The sequence below is a fragment of the Lemur catta genome, chromosome 15 (assembly GCF_020740605.2).
Source record: "Lemur catta isolate mLemCat1 chromosome 15, mLemCat1.pri, whole genome shotgun sequence".
Lineage (NCBI taxonomy): Eukaryota > Metazoa > Chordata > Mammalia > Primates > Lemuridae > Lemur > Lemur catta.
In genome coordinates, this window is record NC_059142.1 from 10,665,547 (window position 1) to 10,679,758 (window position 14,212).

General features: G+C 44.0%; 1 protein-coding gene and 1 non-coding gene across 3 annotated transcripts; both read right to left on the minus strand.

Annotated features, from left to right (window-relative positions):
• Window positions 1-8,154: 8,154 nt before the first annotated feature.
• On the minus strand, window positions 8,155-8,291 carry LOC123621384. Its single transcript, XR_006729112.1, has one exon. It is a non-coding gene; the product is annotated as a U8 small nucleolar RNA (small nucleolar RNA).
• Window positions 8,292-8,703: 412 nt separating this feature from the next.
• On the minus strand, window positions 8,704-10,749 carry TMEM107 (transmembrane protein 107). Of its 2 annotated transcripts, none has more exons than XM_045570204.1 (5): window positions 10,518-10,749; window positions 10,276-10,343; window positions 10,073-10,173; window positions 9,240-9,315; window positions 8,704-8,978 (listed from the first exon to the last, which is right to left on the minus strand). In XM_045570204.1, the coding sequence occupies exons 1-5, from the start codon at window positions 10,602-10,604 to the stop codon at window positions 8,909-8,911; spliced, it is 402 nt and encodes a 133-aa protein (XP_045426160.1). In that variant the 5' UTR covers window positions 10,605-10,749; the 3' UTR covers window positions 8,704-8,908. The 2 variants fall into 2 exon arrangements, with proteins under 2 accessions (XP_045426160.1, XP_045426159.1); XM_045570203.1 differs by having other exon boundaries at window positions 9,219-9,315.
• Between the last annotated feature and the right edge of the window lie 3,463 nt (window positions 10,750-14,212).

The window sequence follows — 14,212 nt, forward strand, 5'->3', positions numbered from 1 at the left end:
GACACAGACATATAGGTATTTCTTTTTTTTTTATTTTTATAAATACAAATGCTAACCGACAATATGCATTGATTTACACCTAAGATTTTTTTTTACTTTCCAATTGTAGTTTTCTTTTTCTTGTGCCCTCTAGTATCTCTGTCTCTTCCAGATTCCTTTGATTGGCATTTCTTTCTTTCTTTTTTTTTTTTTTTTAAATGTATGGGAGGAAACTCTCTCTTTCATTTTGGAAGTTTTCCTCAAATATGTGCTGACCCTTGGCTCTCTGTTTCTATTTAATAGGGAGCCACCGAGAAGCCTATTGGAAGCTGTGTGTGTGTGCGTGCGTGTGTGTGTGTGTGTGTGTGTGTGTGTGTGTGTATAGGGGGACATGAACTTACTGACTATTGGCTTTGCTGTAGGACAGGGAAAGCCTTTTCATGGGGACTCTCAAACATTGGGTTGGTAGGTGTCAGCTTTCTCTGTGGCCAAGTTTCCACATTTAACCAGAAGTCTTACCACAGTTTATTTAACTGTTCCCTCAAGGAGGAGCTTTTAGGTTGTTTCCAATTTTTTTGCTATTATTAACGTGCTTTTATGAATGTTCTTGTAAATACTTCCCATGACAATCAACCCTATGATGGAGATATCTTGACCTTATTTTCAGGTAAACCTAGGCTTAAAGAGATGCCTCAATTGGGTCTTTTGTTATTGGTTAATCACCTTGTTTTTTCACATATAGAATGGTGTCTCTCTCGAAAAATCTTTTTGTACCAAAGCATAATATACATACATAAAGTGGTATCTTTTTTATTTTTATTTTTTATTTGTTGAGACAGAGTCTCGCTCTATTGCCCGGGCTAGAGTGCCCTAGCGTCAGCCTAGCTCACAGCAACCTCAAACTCCTGGGCTTAAGCAATCCTACTGCCTCAGCCAGCCGAGTAGCTGGGACTACAGGCATGTGCCACCATGCCCGGCTAATTTTTTCTATAAATATTTTTAGTTGGCCAGATAATTTCTTTCTATTTTTAGTAGAGACAGGATCTCGCTCTTGCTCAGGCTGGTCTCAAACTCCTGAGCTCAAATGATCTGCCTGCCTCGACCTCCCAGAGTGCTAGGATTACAGGCATGAGCCACTGCGCCCGGCCGTGGTATCTTTTTAATCTGTATAGTTCTCCCTGAACAAATACCAAACACGGTGCCAGGAACACGGCAGGCAAATGGATAATGGATAATAGTGAATGATGGTCTCAGTGAGGAGTGTTTTCAAAGAGAACTCTGAATAGTGGACAGATGGACTGCTAATGGTGGACTCCCAGGCACCTATTTGGTGAGGATGGGTTTGGGCAGGATCTGTGTGTCCAGTGTTCTGTGAGGACAGCCCTGGTTGGGTTGGTGAAGCCTGATTACTGGCTACCAGTTCAGCCAGGGAGCCAACTCCTGTCACTGCAGCAGGGCAGGCCCAGGCCTCTGGCCACTGGGAGGCAGGGTAGTGTGGGTGGTGGGGGTGCCACATGCCAGAGCTGTAGGTAGGTAGGACAAGATATAGGCAGATCAGAGTCTTCTGGGATTAGAAGCCTGAGAGGCCTCCTGGTCCCAAACCCTCACTCTCCAACCCCTCCATTCATTGGAGATTCATTGGGTTTAACAAGCTCCTCATATTTTGAACAAGGGAGTCTCCCTCCAGACATCTTCCTTATTTCCTTTCATATGATGTGCCAGGCCCAGAGCCTGGCAGGTAGTAGGTGCTCAATAAACACCTGTTGAATTGAGACAACTGATTTGGCCTGACAGCCCGACGACCTGGGTTTTAATCCCAGCTCTCCCAGTCTGCATGGCATCTTGGAACAAAAGGATTGCTCCTTGGGCCTCAGTTTTCTCATTTGTTAAATGAGGGCTCATTCTATAATGCCAGGCATTGTGCTGGCATCAAAGGCTAAATAATATACACAAAAAGAGATCGTTAAAACACACCGTGATCCTTGCTGTGATGGATGTAATGACCAAGACTCTTGCCAGCCTAACTCAAACAGATTAAACCAAAAAGAAAGAATCTCATAACTGGAACATAACTAGAAACAGCAGGATCCAGGTACTCAAAAGATATCATTGGGGATCTGTTTCTCCATTCCTCAGCTCTGCTTGCCTCTGATATAGCTTCATTTCCAGACAGGCAATATAAGCAGCTGCAGGCTCACGTCTGTTTAAACTGTTATAGTTTGTATCTTTTTAAAAAAAAACAATTTATGTTCAAAAGTTCAAAAGAGCATATGGCGAAAGTCTCTCTCCTACCCTGTATCCCAGTCACTTAATCTTATTCCTCACAACACCCAATACTCCCAGTCACCTGTGGCCTCCTTCCAGAGATGTTTTGTACATATACAAGCAATCACATTTATAGTTTTCTACTTATTTACAGTAACAGAAGCAAACTATATGTACTTTTTTGCACCTTGCTTTTATCACTCAACGTATCTTGGACATTGTTCCATTATAGTGCATAAAATACACTTTTTTCTGGCTGCATAGTATTCCATTGTGTGACTGTATCATAATTTAACCAATCCCCTGTTGACAGATATTTAGGTTGTTTCCAACCTTTTGCCAATCTAAACAAAGCTTCAAAAAAATAACATACACATTCCCATTTCACTTATGTGCAAATGTGTAGGACTAATTCTTAGACATGAAAATCCTAGATCAACGAGTACAGATGTTTGTGATTTTGATTTATTTTGATTTTTATGGATATTGCTAAATTGGTCTCCATGGATGTGTTACCCAGTTTTTATTCCCACCTACAAACAGATAAAGCCTGTTTAGCCACACCCTTTCCAAAACTATGAAACTTTTTGGTGATTAACAATTGCTAAGTTAAACATGAGTTGCATTTCTCATATGGTGAATGAGATTAGGCATCTTTTCATATATTTGAGAATTCTTTGTATTTCCTTACCTGTGAAATGTCTGTGGAAATCTTTCGTACATTTTTACTGGGTTGTTGGTTAAGACTTATCAGAGATTTTTGTATCAAAATGAGTCTTTTCTCTGCAATATAAATTACAAATATTGTCCCTAGATTGTCATCTATCCTTCAACTTTTGTTTGTGATTTTTTTTACTATGCATAGTTTTAACTTTTTTTTTTTTGAAAATGAAGTCTTGCTCTGTTACCCAGGCTGGAGTGCAATGGCTTGATCATAGCTCACTGCAACCTGGAACTTCTGGGCTGAAACAATCCTCCCACCTCAGCCTCCTGAGTAGCTAGGACTATAGGCAACTGCCATCATGTCCAGCTAATCTTTTTTTTTTTTGAGACAGAGTCTCACTCTGTTGCCCAGGCTAGAGTGCTGAGGCGTCAGCCTAGCTCACAGTAACCTCAAACTCCTAGGCTCAAGCAATCCTCCTGCCTCAGCCTCTCGAGTAGCTGGGACTACAGGCACACGCCAGCCACCAAGCCCGGCTAATTTTTTTGTATATATATTTAGTTGTCCATATAATTTCTTTCTATTTTTAGTAGAGACGGGGTCTTGCTCTTGCTCAGGCTGGTCTCAAACTCCTGAGCTCAAACGATCCACCTGCCTCGGACTCCCAGAGTGCTAGGATTACAGGCGTGAGCCACCGTGCCCAGCCTTGAGACAGATTCTTGTGCTATCATTGGGGCTAGAGTGCTGTGGTGTCAGCCTAGCTCACAGCAATCTCTAATTCCTGGGCTCAAGCGATCCTCCTGCCTCAGCCTCCCAAGCAGCTGGGACTACAGGCATGCACCACCACGCCTGGCTAATTTATTTTTTATTTCTATTTGTAGTAGAGATGGGGGTCTCCCTCTTGCTCAGGCTGGTCTCAAACTCCTGAGCTCAAGCTATCCTCCCACCCTGGCCTCCCAGACTGCTAAGATTACAGGCATGAACTACCATGCCCAGCTAATTTTTAAATTTTTTTATTTATAGAAACAGGAGTCTCTCTTTGTTACTCAAGCTGGTCTCCAACTCAAGGCCTCAAGAGATCCTCCCACCTCAGCCTCCCAAAGTTCTGGGATTACAGGCAGGAGCCACTGTGCCTGACCAACATTTTAAATATATATTTAAATGTATGAATATTTTCTTTTATGGCTTCTGCATTTTATTGTCATAGTTAGAAATATCTTCCCCACTTCCAAACTTATTTTTAAAAATCAGCCGGGCACCGTGGCTCACACCTGTAATCCTAGCACTCTGGGAGGCCAAGGCAGGTGGATCGCTCAAGGTCAGGAGTTCGAAACCAGCCTGAGCAAGAGTGAGACCCCCGTTTCTACGAAAAATAGAAAGAAATTATATGGACAACTAAAAATATATATAGAAAAAATTAGCCGGGCATGGTGGCACATGCCTGTAGTCCCAGCTACTCGGGAGGCTGAGGCAGGAGGATTGCTTGAGCCCAGGAGTTTGAGGTTGCTGTGAGCAAGGATGATGCCATGGCACTCTAGCCTGGGCTACAGACAGAGTGAGACTCTGTCTCAAAAAAATAAAATAATATAATATAATAAAATAAAAAATAAATAAAATTCCCCCAGGAAGCCCAGCTTCAAGAGAGGCTTCGTAGCCCCAGCTACATGAGAGGCTGAGACAGGAGGATCACTTGAGCCCAGGAGTTAGAGGTTGCAGTGAGCTACGATGATGCCACTGCACTCTAGTCAGGGCAACAGAGTGAGACTTTGTCTCAAAAAAAAAAAAATTTAAAAATTAAAAAAAAAAGGATTACAACTTGCTGAAAGCTCAGATGGTCATTAGCATTAAAAAATAAAATTAAATTGAAATAAAAAACAAAAATGAAACAATGAAAGTAGATTTTGAAATTTCACTGGTTCCTCAATAACTTGAGTGACTTCTTTGCTGAATCTGATAAATAGTTTTCAAACCCTGGGAGAGTATGTCTTCAATGTTTGGTGCTATTCACACTGTAACAGTTATAGATATGACACTTTTAAGTTTAATCTGCATTATTAATATTTTCTGCATCATTTTCTTAAATCTAGACAATCAACAAAGCCTAATTTATGTCATTTGCCAATTTCTGTCATGTAAATACTCCCCAAAATGCCCATTAGGCATGACTACTATGTGAATAGTCATTATACTGTACTATTTTAAAGTTTGTGTTATTTTTATTTTTGTATTTTTTTTTATTTTTAATATTTTGATCAGCAGTTTGTTGAATCCACAGATGCAGGACTCATGGATATAGAGAGCCAATTGTGTATCCACCATCCAAATACAATAAATACAAATATCTTCAAGAGCATATAATGGTAAAATGTAGTAAAATAATCAGGAATAACAAATTTTGAGTATGTATTGCCTCTTTTAAAATATAATTTACTTCTTGGACTCTCTAGCTGTAAAAAAAAAGAAAAACAAAGAAAAGAAAATATAATTTACTTACGGCCGTGTGCGTGGCTCGTGCCTATAATCCTAGCACTCTGGGAGACCAAGGCAGGAGGAATGCTTGAGCCCAGGAGTTGGAAACCAGCCTAAGCAAGAGCGAGAGCCATCTCTACTAAAAATAGAAATACTGGGCTACTAAAAATAAAAAAATTAGCCAGCTTGGTGGTGCACGCCTGTAGTCCCAGCTACTCGGGAGGCTGCAGCAGGAGGCTTGAGTCCAGGAGTTTGAAATTGCAATGAGCTATGATGATGCCACTGCCCTCTAGCCTGGGCAACAAGTCTCATAAAAAATAATAATAATATATATGTATATATATACATATATATATACACACACACATACACACATAATTCATTTAATAGTAAGTTTACATAATTTAATTTTTAACAATCAATCTGTTTAACAACTAGCTCATAAAGGTTCCTGAAAAACAGTCAGCTTTCCCAAGTTGGTAGGAGCACCGCACCGAGTCGGGTGAAAGACAGATTATCATGTGGCCTTCCTGATCAAGCCACTAGCCATGGCCAGCAGGGCCCACCCTTCTCATCTCCTCCATACTCTGCAATCCTACCTCTCTGCTCCAGCCACACTCCAGGACCCCACTCAAACTGCTCTTGTAGAAACAACACTCCTACCTTGGGCAAATTAATCCCTACCACTTAGCATCTGTAAATCTCCTTTGTAGCACTTGTCACAATTTCCCATTAAATTACTCTGGGAGTACTATAAATTGTTTCTTTTAAGACAGCAGTCCCCAACCTTTTTGGCACCAGGGATTAGTTTCATGGAAGACAATTTTTCCACGGGGTGGGGGGGTGGGAGGCAGAGTTCAGGTGGTGAAGCCAGCAATGGGGAACAGCTGTAAATACAGATGAAGCTTCACTTGCTTGTCCACTGCTTACCTCCTGCTGTGCAGCCCCTTGGTTCCTAAGTTTCATGGAAGATAATTTTTCCACAGATAGGAAGGGAGTGCCCCGTGGAGCTCTAAGGCCTGGTCCCTAACAGGCCACGGACTGGTACTGGTCTCTGGCCCAGGGGTTGGGGACTGCAGTTTTCAGATCTGTGATGGCCAAAGCTGAGTATGGGTCATATTCACATCTGTTCCCTCAGTACCTACCATAGTGCTTTGCATATATTAAGTGCTCAGTAAGTATCCATTGACTGAATGCTAAGGATGAAGGGCTGCCATCAAAAGGGACAGAGGAAAAGGTTATGTGTGTGAGGCATCACCTGAAAGGCATCACCAGAAAGCATCTCCTTGGATGCTTTATGCTGATTTGGAATGGCCTGGGCTCCACCATTCAGGGCTGAAAAGTATACAGAGAATCTTCCCAACATACAACGAATCTGAGAATATTCATCTGTCATATAATGGAACTTTAGATTCTTGTAATTTGTGTATTTGTATAATGCCTAGTAGTGTTATGTGTTTTAATAACTTTCTTTTGGACATGTTCTTGCTGTGCACTAGCAGGCAGGAGTGGAGGGTGTTCTCATCAGGCTACTAACTGAACAACAGGGGTGCTCTGCCAGGTTCCTCAGTGGAAACTCCACCCCGAGCAGGTGGCCCTTCTTGCCACTGTGATATGGAGAGTTTGACAAAAGAACATTTGTGACACCATGTATGACTGGCACAAATGATCATTTTATAGAAAATCCAAGATACACAAATGATTCTTTGCTCATTTAAACTTTTGAAATAAAAAATATAGCAAATAACTAAAATTATGGAATAAAAATACCTTAAGTGAAAATGTGGCCAGTGTGGTGTGGCTCACACCTGTAATCCCAGCACTTTGGGGAGGCCGAGGTGGGAAGATCACTTGAGGTCAGGAGTTTAAGACCAGCCTGAGCAACAAAGCAAAGACCCTGTTTCTACCAAAAATAGAAAAATTAGCCAAGTGTAGTTGTGTGTACCTGTAGTCCCAGCTACTCTCGGCAGGTTGAGGTGGGAGGATTGCTTGAGCCCAGGGTTTGAGGCTGCAGTGACCTGTGATGGCACCACTGCCCTCCACCCTGGGCAACAGAACAAGACTCTGTCTCAAAAGAAAAAAAAAATGCATTTATACATCTAACCTATGGAACACCATAGCTTAGCTTGGGCTAACTTAAACGTAATCAGAACACTTACATTAGCCTACAGTTGGACAAAATTATCTAACACAAAGCCCATTTTATAATAAGGTGTTGAATATATCGTGTAATTTGTTGAATACTGCACTGAAAGTGAAAAAGAATGGTTGTATTGGTACTCGAACTATGCTTTCTGCTCAATATTGCTTTTGCACCACGGTAAAGTTGAAAAATCATTAATCAATCCATCATGAGGGAGGGGAACCATCTTGCATGTACAAGATCACAGACATCTGCTACTTGAGAAATATTTCCTGAGAAGAGGTGTGAATCACTGCCAAGTGAGGAAGGGGCCCATCAGTATAAATATCCAATCAAGTCAACCAAACCACTAAAACTGAAAAAGCTAACTGACAAAACATCCAACTGCAATAATAGCTACGAAGATAAGAAGCCAGAGGTAGGCCATCACCTATGCGGTAAAAAAAACAAACACTCCAACTTGAACTCACGATACAGAGAAAAAAAAATTTACAAAATACCCACAAGTTTCAGTACCAAACATCCGACAAGTCAGTACCCCCCACGCTAAAAAAAAGATATAAACAACCAATGAAACTTACACATTTCACGTAAAACAATAATAGAATAAAAAAAAAACCTAGGATCGTCAGGAAGAATCAGATAGGAGTAATCAGGGTGTTGCAAATCCTGATTACGCAGAAACGTATAATCACGTGTCATGCAAACTCCAATCATCATTTTCCAATCTGTTCTCCATGCGGAGAAACAGGTAAGGATTATCCCACCTGACGATAACTACGGGTTCGTGACGTTCCGTACTCAGCGTTTAACATACCACTATAAAGTAGGGTGACCAAAGAACGCGTAAGTCCTAGTAACCAAACCATTTAAGGTCGTTCCAATTATATTGCTGCATATCTTTTAGTAGCTTTAAAATATATATATATTTTTTATTCTGTTCGGATGCGGAAAAGGGATAAACAATTTCTCCCAGAATGCTCCGCTCATTCTGATGGAAGCGCTAGCCGTAGGCGCCGTTATTTACATATCTCCGCCCACTGCCTTCCGCCAGACATATACCGTAATAATCACAATAGAAGCGATACCTTCTATCTTAGGCTCTGCAGGACTGGAAAACAGCCTTTCTTTTTTCTCCAGTAGTTTCGCCAAACTAATTGTCCCGTGAAAATTGTATAACTCTTAATCTTACTATAAAATATATTTTATTGCAAATTACTAAATAAACAATGATATTCCCATACTTGGGAGATGATTTTACCAACACTGACATCTTCCACCAGAAGCAGTTTCAGGGGCAAGGACGGAAGCCTATGCCTTCCTCCTTCCAGGAATGGTAAGCGGCCCTTGCTCCTCTGGACTTCATCCTTAAGTTCCCGTCATTAAGATGATCAGAAAGGTTTCTTTTTCAGCCCAAATACGGCGACGAATAATGCCATTTCAGTAACAGCCGGGAGGGCGCTGCAGAAGGCAGGTGGTGGGTTCAGGGCCCCTTCCAATGTAAATAACCAATTCTCCAAACCAGAGACCCCACCCCCAAAGTGTAGGGAGAGTGGGATAGGGGTTGTGTGAAACTTCAAAAGACTCCAGGATGAATGGCTCTGGTATTTCACACGTACAGGAAAGGGCTGGGTGGGGGAAAATCTTCAGAGGTAGGGGAAACCTTCCTCCCTCATCCCCAAATATTTGGTGCTACCACACCTGCAGATGGCAAAAATGTACCAGTACGTTGTGCACTCCCAACGCTCGAATATGAAGAAAGAAAGGGCCACAGATGCACTACAGTGAGCCCCAATGGCTTGGAAAGCACCAGAGTCAAGGAAAGTTCTTCGGATGGACAAGTAGTGATGGGCCAGAAAAGGACAGTGGTGTGATGGGGCTGGCATCAGCACTCAGGTTCATCTCTTGCTCCCTCACTATACTGTAAGGGCTAGAGTCAGCAGCCCTGCCTTCTTACTTTTGGGACAGCCAAGTGAGGAGAGGCCAGACCTGACCCTGCACAGAGGGACCTCGGGCTAAGCCCACCCCATTTCTAAGGGCCAACTTGGACCCTTCAGGTGGGGTATGAGTAGGCTCCCCACCTACCCCAGGCAAGGCAGGAATGCTCACAGCGACTTGACACACTCTGTGGGCATCAGCCTCTAGTGCCCTGGTCCTCCTGACCCACAATTCAAGAGTCAAGAGCCCTCCCTGATCCATGTACCTCACTTCCTTTGTCCTTTCTGAGTTCCTATATTGCTTTATCTCTTTACACACTCCTATAGCATAGTGCTTATCATGCTGAATTACAGGTGTGTATCTGCCTCCTCCTCAAGGTAGAAAATCTATTTTACTCTCATTTTGCAATCTCCAGTGACTGGTGCCTAGCAAGGTTTAGTAAGTGTTTGAATATTACGTTAAATCTCTCACAATGCCTAAGATCTTTTAACTGGAGAGATTCTTGCCGGCTAGGGCAGATAACTATTGTGCCAGAGAGGCCTAGCTACGTGGCTGGAGGGAGTCAAGTCGTGATGTAAATGGGGTCGTGTGGGAAAGGTGGGCGGCAAAAAGGATACAGATGAGGCTCTGGGTGCTGTTAAACATGGAGACTCCTGAGAGGAAACCGGCCAGCTCCACTGCAAAGAGGCCCAGGGTGACAGAGAGCGCTACCACCAGCCTGCAGAGAGGAAGGGGACTGGCTCAGGCCTTCTGGACTTCTTTTCAGACCCCTCCACTCTCACCACCTCTTTGTTCTGACCACCCTGGCCCAAGAGCTCACTGAGTGTCCTGCTTCTCATACTCCTCGGCGGTGAACCTGAGTGGGAGGCAGGCCAGGATGTTGCTGTCCTGGGAGCAGAGCAGAGAGAAAGAAGTGAAAAAAGGGTGGGCTGCGGGGCAGACCTGGGGGCGGCGGGGAATGGGAGGACCCCGTGGGTAAGACCGTCGAGGAAAGGGCACGGCTGGGCTGGGACCACTCCAAGTTGGGAATGGGGGCGTAACGAGGACAGTCGCGGGTCTTACGCGGGACCAGAATAAGGTGATGACGACCACTAGATGCGCCAGGAGCGTCAGGAAGCGAGAGGGCACGAGCCCGGAGATCCGGCCCATGGTCCTCGGGGACGGGAGCACCGCCAAGCGTGGAGGCCGTGATCTCTGAGGTTGGAAGTTCAGGGACGACCACTCTTGAAGTCTCCCGGTAAAGCAGGCAAAATCTCGACTAACGCCTCCTTCCCGCTCGCTGAGGCACCGCCCAGTTGCCTTGGTAACTGGTACGCGGGCCCAGCGACTAGGGCTCTAAAAATCTCGCGAGAGCAGAAAGCTCTCGCGCGGCGGTGGGCCTCCGGGAGTTGGGGTACCCAGTTAGGTGGTGTGGACTCAGGGCTGACTCGACCGCTAGCTCCCTGCGCGGAGCCAAACGACCTACACCGGAGAGTGTGCGGTGTGGCGCTGCCCGGCATTGCCCAGGTGTCCACACAGGGCCGGCGAACGGAAACCCGCCCTGCCCTAGCCCGGGGACATCCCTGTCTCCCCTAATGCCCACGCCGGGAGCTCTGCGGCCCTCAGTCCCGGCTACTGACCAGGGTGACCCTCCGCGTGAGAGTTGATCACCCGAGGGCGCTGTCACCGCCACTCCCAAGGCACGGACACTTTTCCCTTCCCTCCTTCGCATCCTTTTGGCTTCCCATTGCTCTGGGTCCCAGAGACAAGGGAACCGAACGTGGAGGGGCGGGTGCCCCTAGATTATCCGGCATTCACATATTTTCACGGAGCCCTTGATTGTCTGAGGACCCCAGGTCTGAACCTTCCTTGAGGAAGACTCCGATTTCCCCCAAACAAGTTTGCTCAGATTAGTGAGGAATTTGCAGAGTGCAGAAATGGCCAGCGTCATTGAATTAGGATGTGGATGAAAGGTGCCTTTCGGGAGCAGAGTAGAACACCGAGGCCAGAAAGACAGGGAGTGGAGGAAGGAATTGGAACAGTCCCTGTGTCCTTAGGAGGTTTAGAGCTGGCTGGGCCGCAGACTCAACTCCATTTCACTATTTCTTTGAGATGCTGGGCCTCCGACATGACCCAGCTACGGTCCAAGTACCTCATACATAGGGTGACCTCACTGACCTTTGGGCCTCAATGGCGATCCCTCAAGGGACCTCCCAGCTGATTTCCCAGGAGAACAGATGGATTCTCAGGCTAAGCACACCCCATTTCTAAGGGCCAGCTTGAATCCTTCAGGTGGGGTAAGAAGAGTAGGCTCCCCACCTACCCCAGGCCACTCCCCATCTCAGTGCCTTCAAGCCAGTCTAAACTATAAGCCCAAGAGACATTCATTCATTCATTCATTCAACAAATATTTATATATTTATTGACCATCTAGTAAGTGCCAGGCACTGTGCTGGGCACTTAGGAGTACACTGATGAACAAGACAAAAGTCCATACCTTCGTTGAGTTTATATTCTAGTCAGGGAGATCAACAAACAACAAATCTGCAAGGTAATAGGTGCTATAAATACATTTTTTTCTTTTTCCTTTTTTTTTTTTTTGTGACAGAGTCTCATTCTGTTGCCTGGGCTAGAGTGCCGTGGCGTCAGCCTAGTTCACAGCAACCTCAAACTCCTGGGCTCAAGTGATCCTTCTGCCTCAGCCTCCTGAGTAGCTGGGACTACAGGCATGTGCCAGCATGCCTGGCTAATTTTTTCTATATATATTTTTAGTTGTCCATATAATTTCTTTCTATTTTTTTACTAGAGACGGGGTCTCGCTCTTGCTTAGGCTGGTCTCGAACTCTTGAGCTCAAAATATCCACCCGCCTCGACCTCCCAGAGTGCTAGGATTACAGGTGTGAGCCACCTCGCCCAGCCCCAATAAATAAATTTTAAAAGGGCAAGCTAGAATAATATGATCTAGAAAAGGCTCTTTGAAAATGGGCCATTTTTTCTTAAATTTGGTTTTAGAGAATTTGGCCAAAAATCAGAGGGAATGCATTTCTCTCTTCCAGGCCCCCAAAATAATAGGTGGTGTTTATTTTTCTAAACCAGTGAGTGAAAAAATTTCAGAACTCAAAGTCAAATGTTTTTGGTCAAAGTTGTGAAAGACAAAGACTGAGGAGCTCTTCCAAATTAAGGAGACTAAAGAGAGGTGACAGATTTGGCATCACAAATTTAATGTGTGATCCTGGATGGGATCCTGGACCAGGAAAATAACGTTTCTTCTTTTATTATAAAGGACAGCAGTGGAACAATTGGCAAAATGTTAATAAGGTTTATAGCTTAGGTAATAACATTGTATCAGTGTACATTTCTTGATTTTTGATAATTGTACTGTCCTTGTGTAAAAGAATGTCCTAGGTAGAAATACACACTGAAGTACTTAGGAGTAAAGGGGCATTTTGTCTGCAACTTACTATAAAATGGTTTAGAAAAAATATATTTGTTTATGTATAGAAAGATGATGATGAGGCAAGCATGAGGTGAAGGCACATTAGAATTCTTTTTTTTTTTTTTTTTTGAGACAGAGTCTCACTCTGTTGCCCGGGCTAGAGTGCCGTGGCGTCAGCCTAACTCACAGCAACCTCAGACTCCTGGGCTTAAGCGATCCTCTTGCCTCAGCCTCCCGAGTAGCTGGGACTACAGGCATGCGCCACCATGCCCGGCTAATTTTTTGTATATATATTTTTAGTTGGCCAGATAATTTCTTTCTATTTTTAGTAGAGACAGGGTCTCACTCTTGCTCAGGCTGGTCTCGAACTCCTGACCTCGAGCGATCCACCCGCCTCGGCCTCCCAGAGTGCTAGGATTACAGGCGTGAGCCACCGTGCCCAGCCCTACATTGGAATTCTTTGCATTATTTTGCAACTTTTCTGTAAATCAAATTACTTTTGTTAAAAAACCTTTTAAATAATAAACTTTGAAGTTTTTCTGAGTCTTATGTAGTGTTATCATTGGGACATGAAATTGCATCATAAAAAGGAAGGAATGATTTCTAGGATTGAGCATCTCTAAATGTTAGAAACTACATGTTGAAATTATATGACATTTTTGTGTAAAACTATAAAAACATCTCTGTCTTTTTGTTTGTTTGTTTGTTTGTTTGTTTGTTTTTTGGAGACAGAGGCTCACTCTGTCACCCTGGCTAGAGTGCAGTGGCATCATTGCTCACTGCAACCTCAAACTCCTGGGCTCAAGCTTGAGTAGCTAGGACTACAGGTGTGTGCCAGCATGCCCAGCTAATTTTTCTATTTTTTGTGGAGAAGGGGGTCTTGCTCCTGCTCAAGCTGGTCTTGAACTCCTGACCTCAAGTGATCCATCCTCCCGCCTCAGCCTCTCAGAGTGCTAGGATTACAGCCAGGAACCACTGTGCCTGACCCTAGGCGGCAACACGGTGAGGGAAAAATGGAGGTTCTTGATTACATAACAAGGAACATTGTGTACTAGCCTGGAGAGCTCAGGAAAATTGTTACAAAGTAGACTAAACAGGTACCAAGATAAACTTACTTGGGTGTCTCAGCACGTTCTTGCCCTGAAAGTCTGGCTCAAACTGGCCCTGACTGCTTTAAAGCTGCTCTGGTTATCCTAGTTAATTGCAATATGAAAATCCTTGCCTAGTGAAAAATTGCAATATCATTAGCGTAACATGGGTTGCATGACAGTGTATGATGACAGTATTGTGCCTCTGTGGTGATATGTTTCGCTGTGAACAAGCAAAGATAACAACGTAAAAA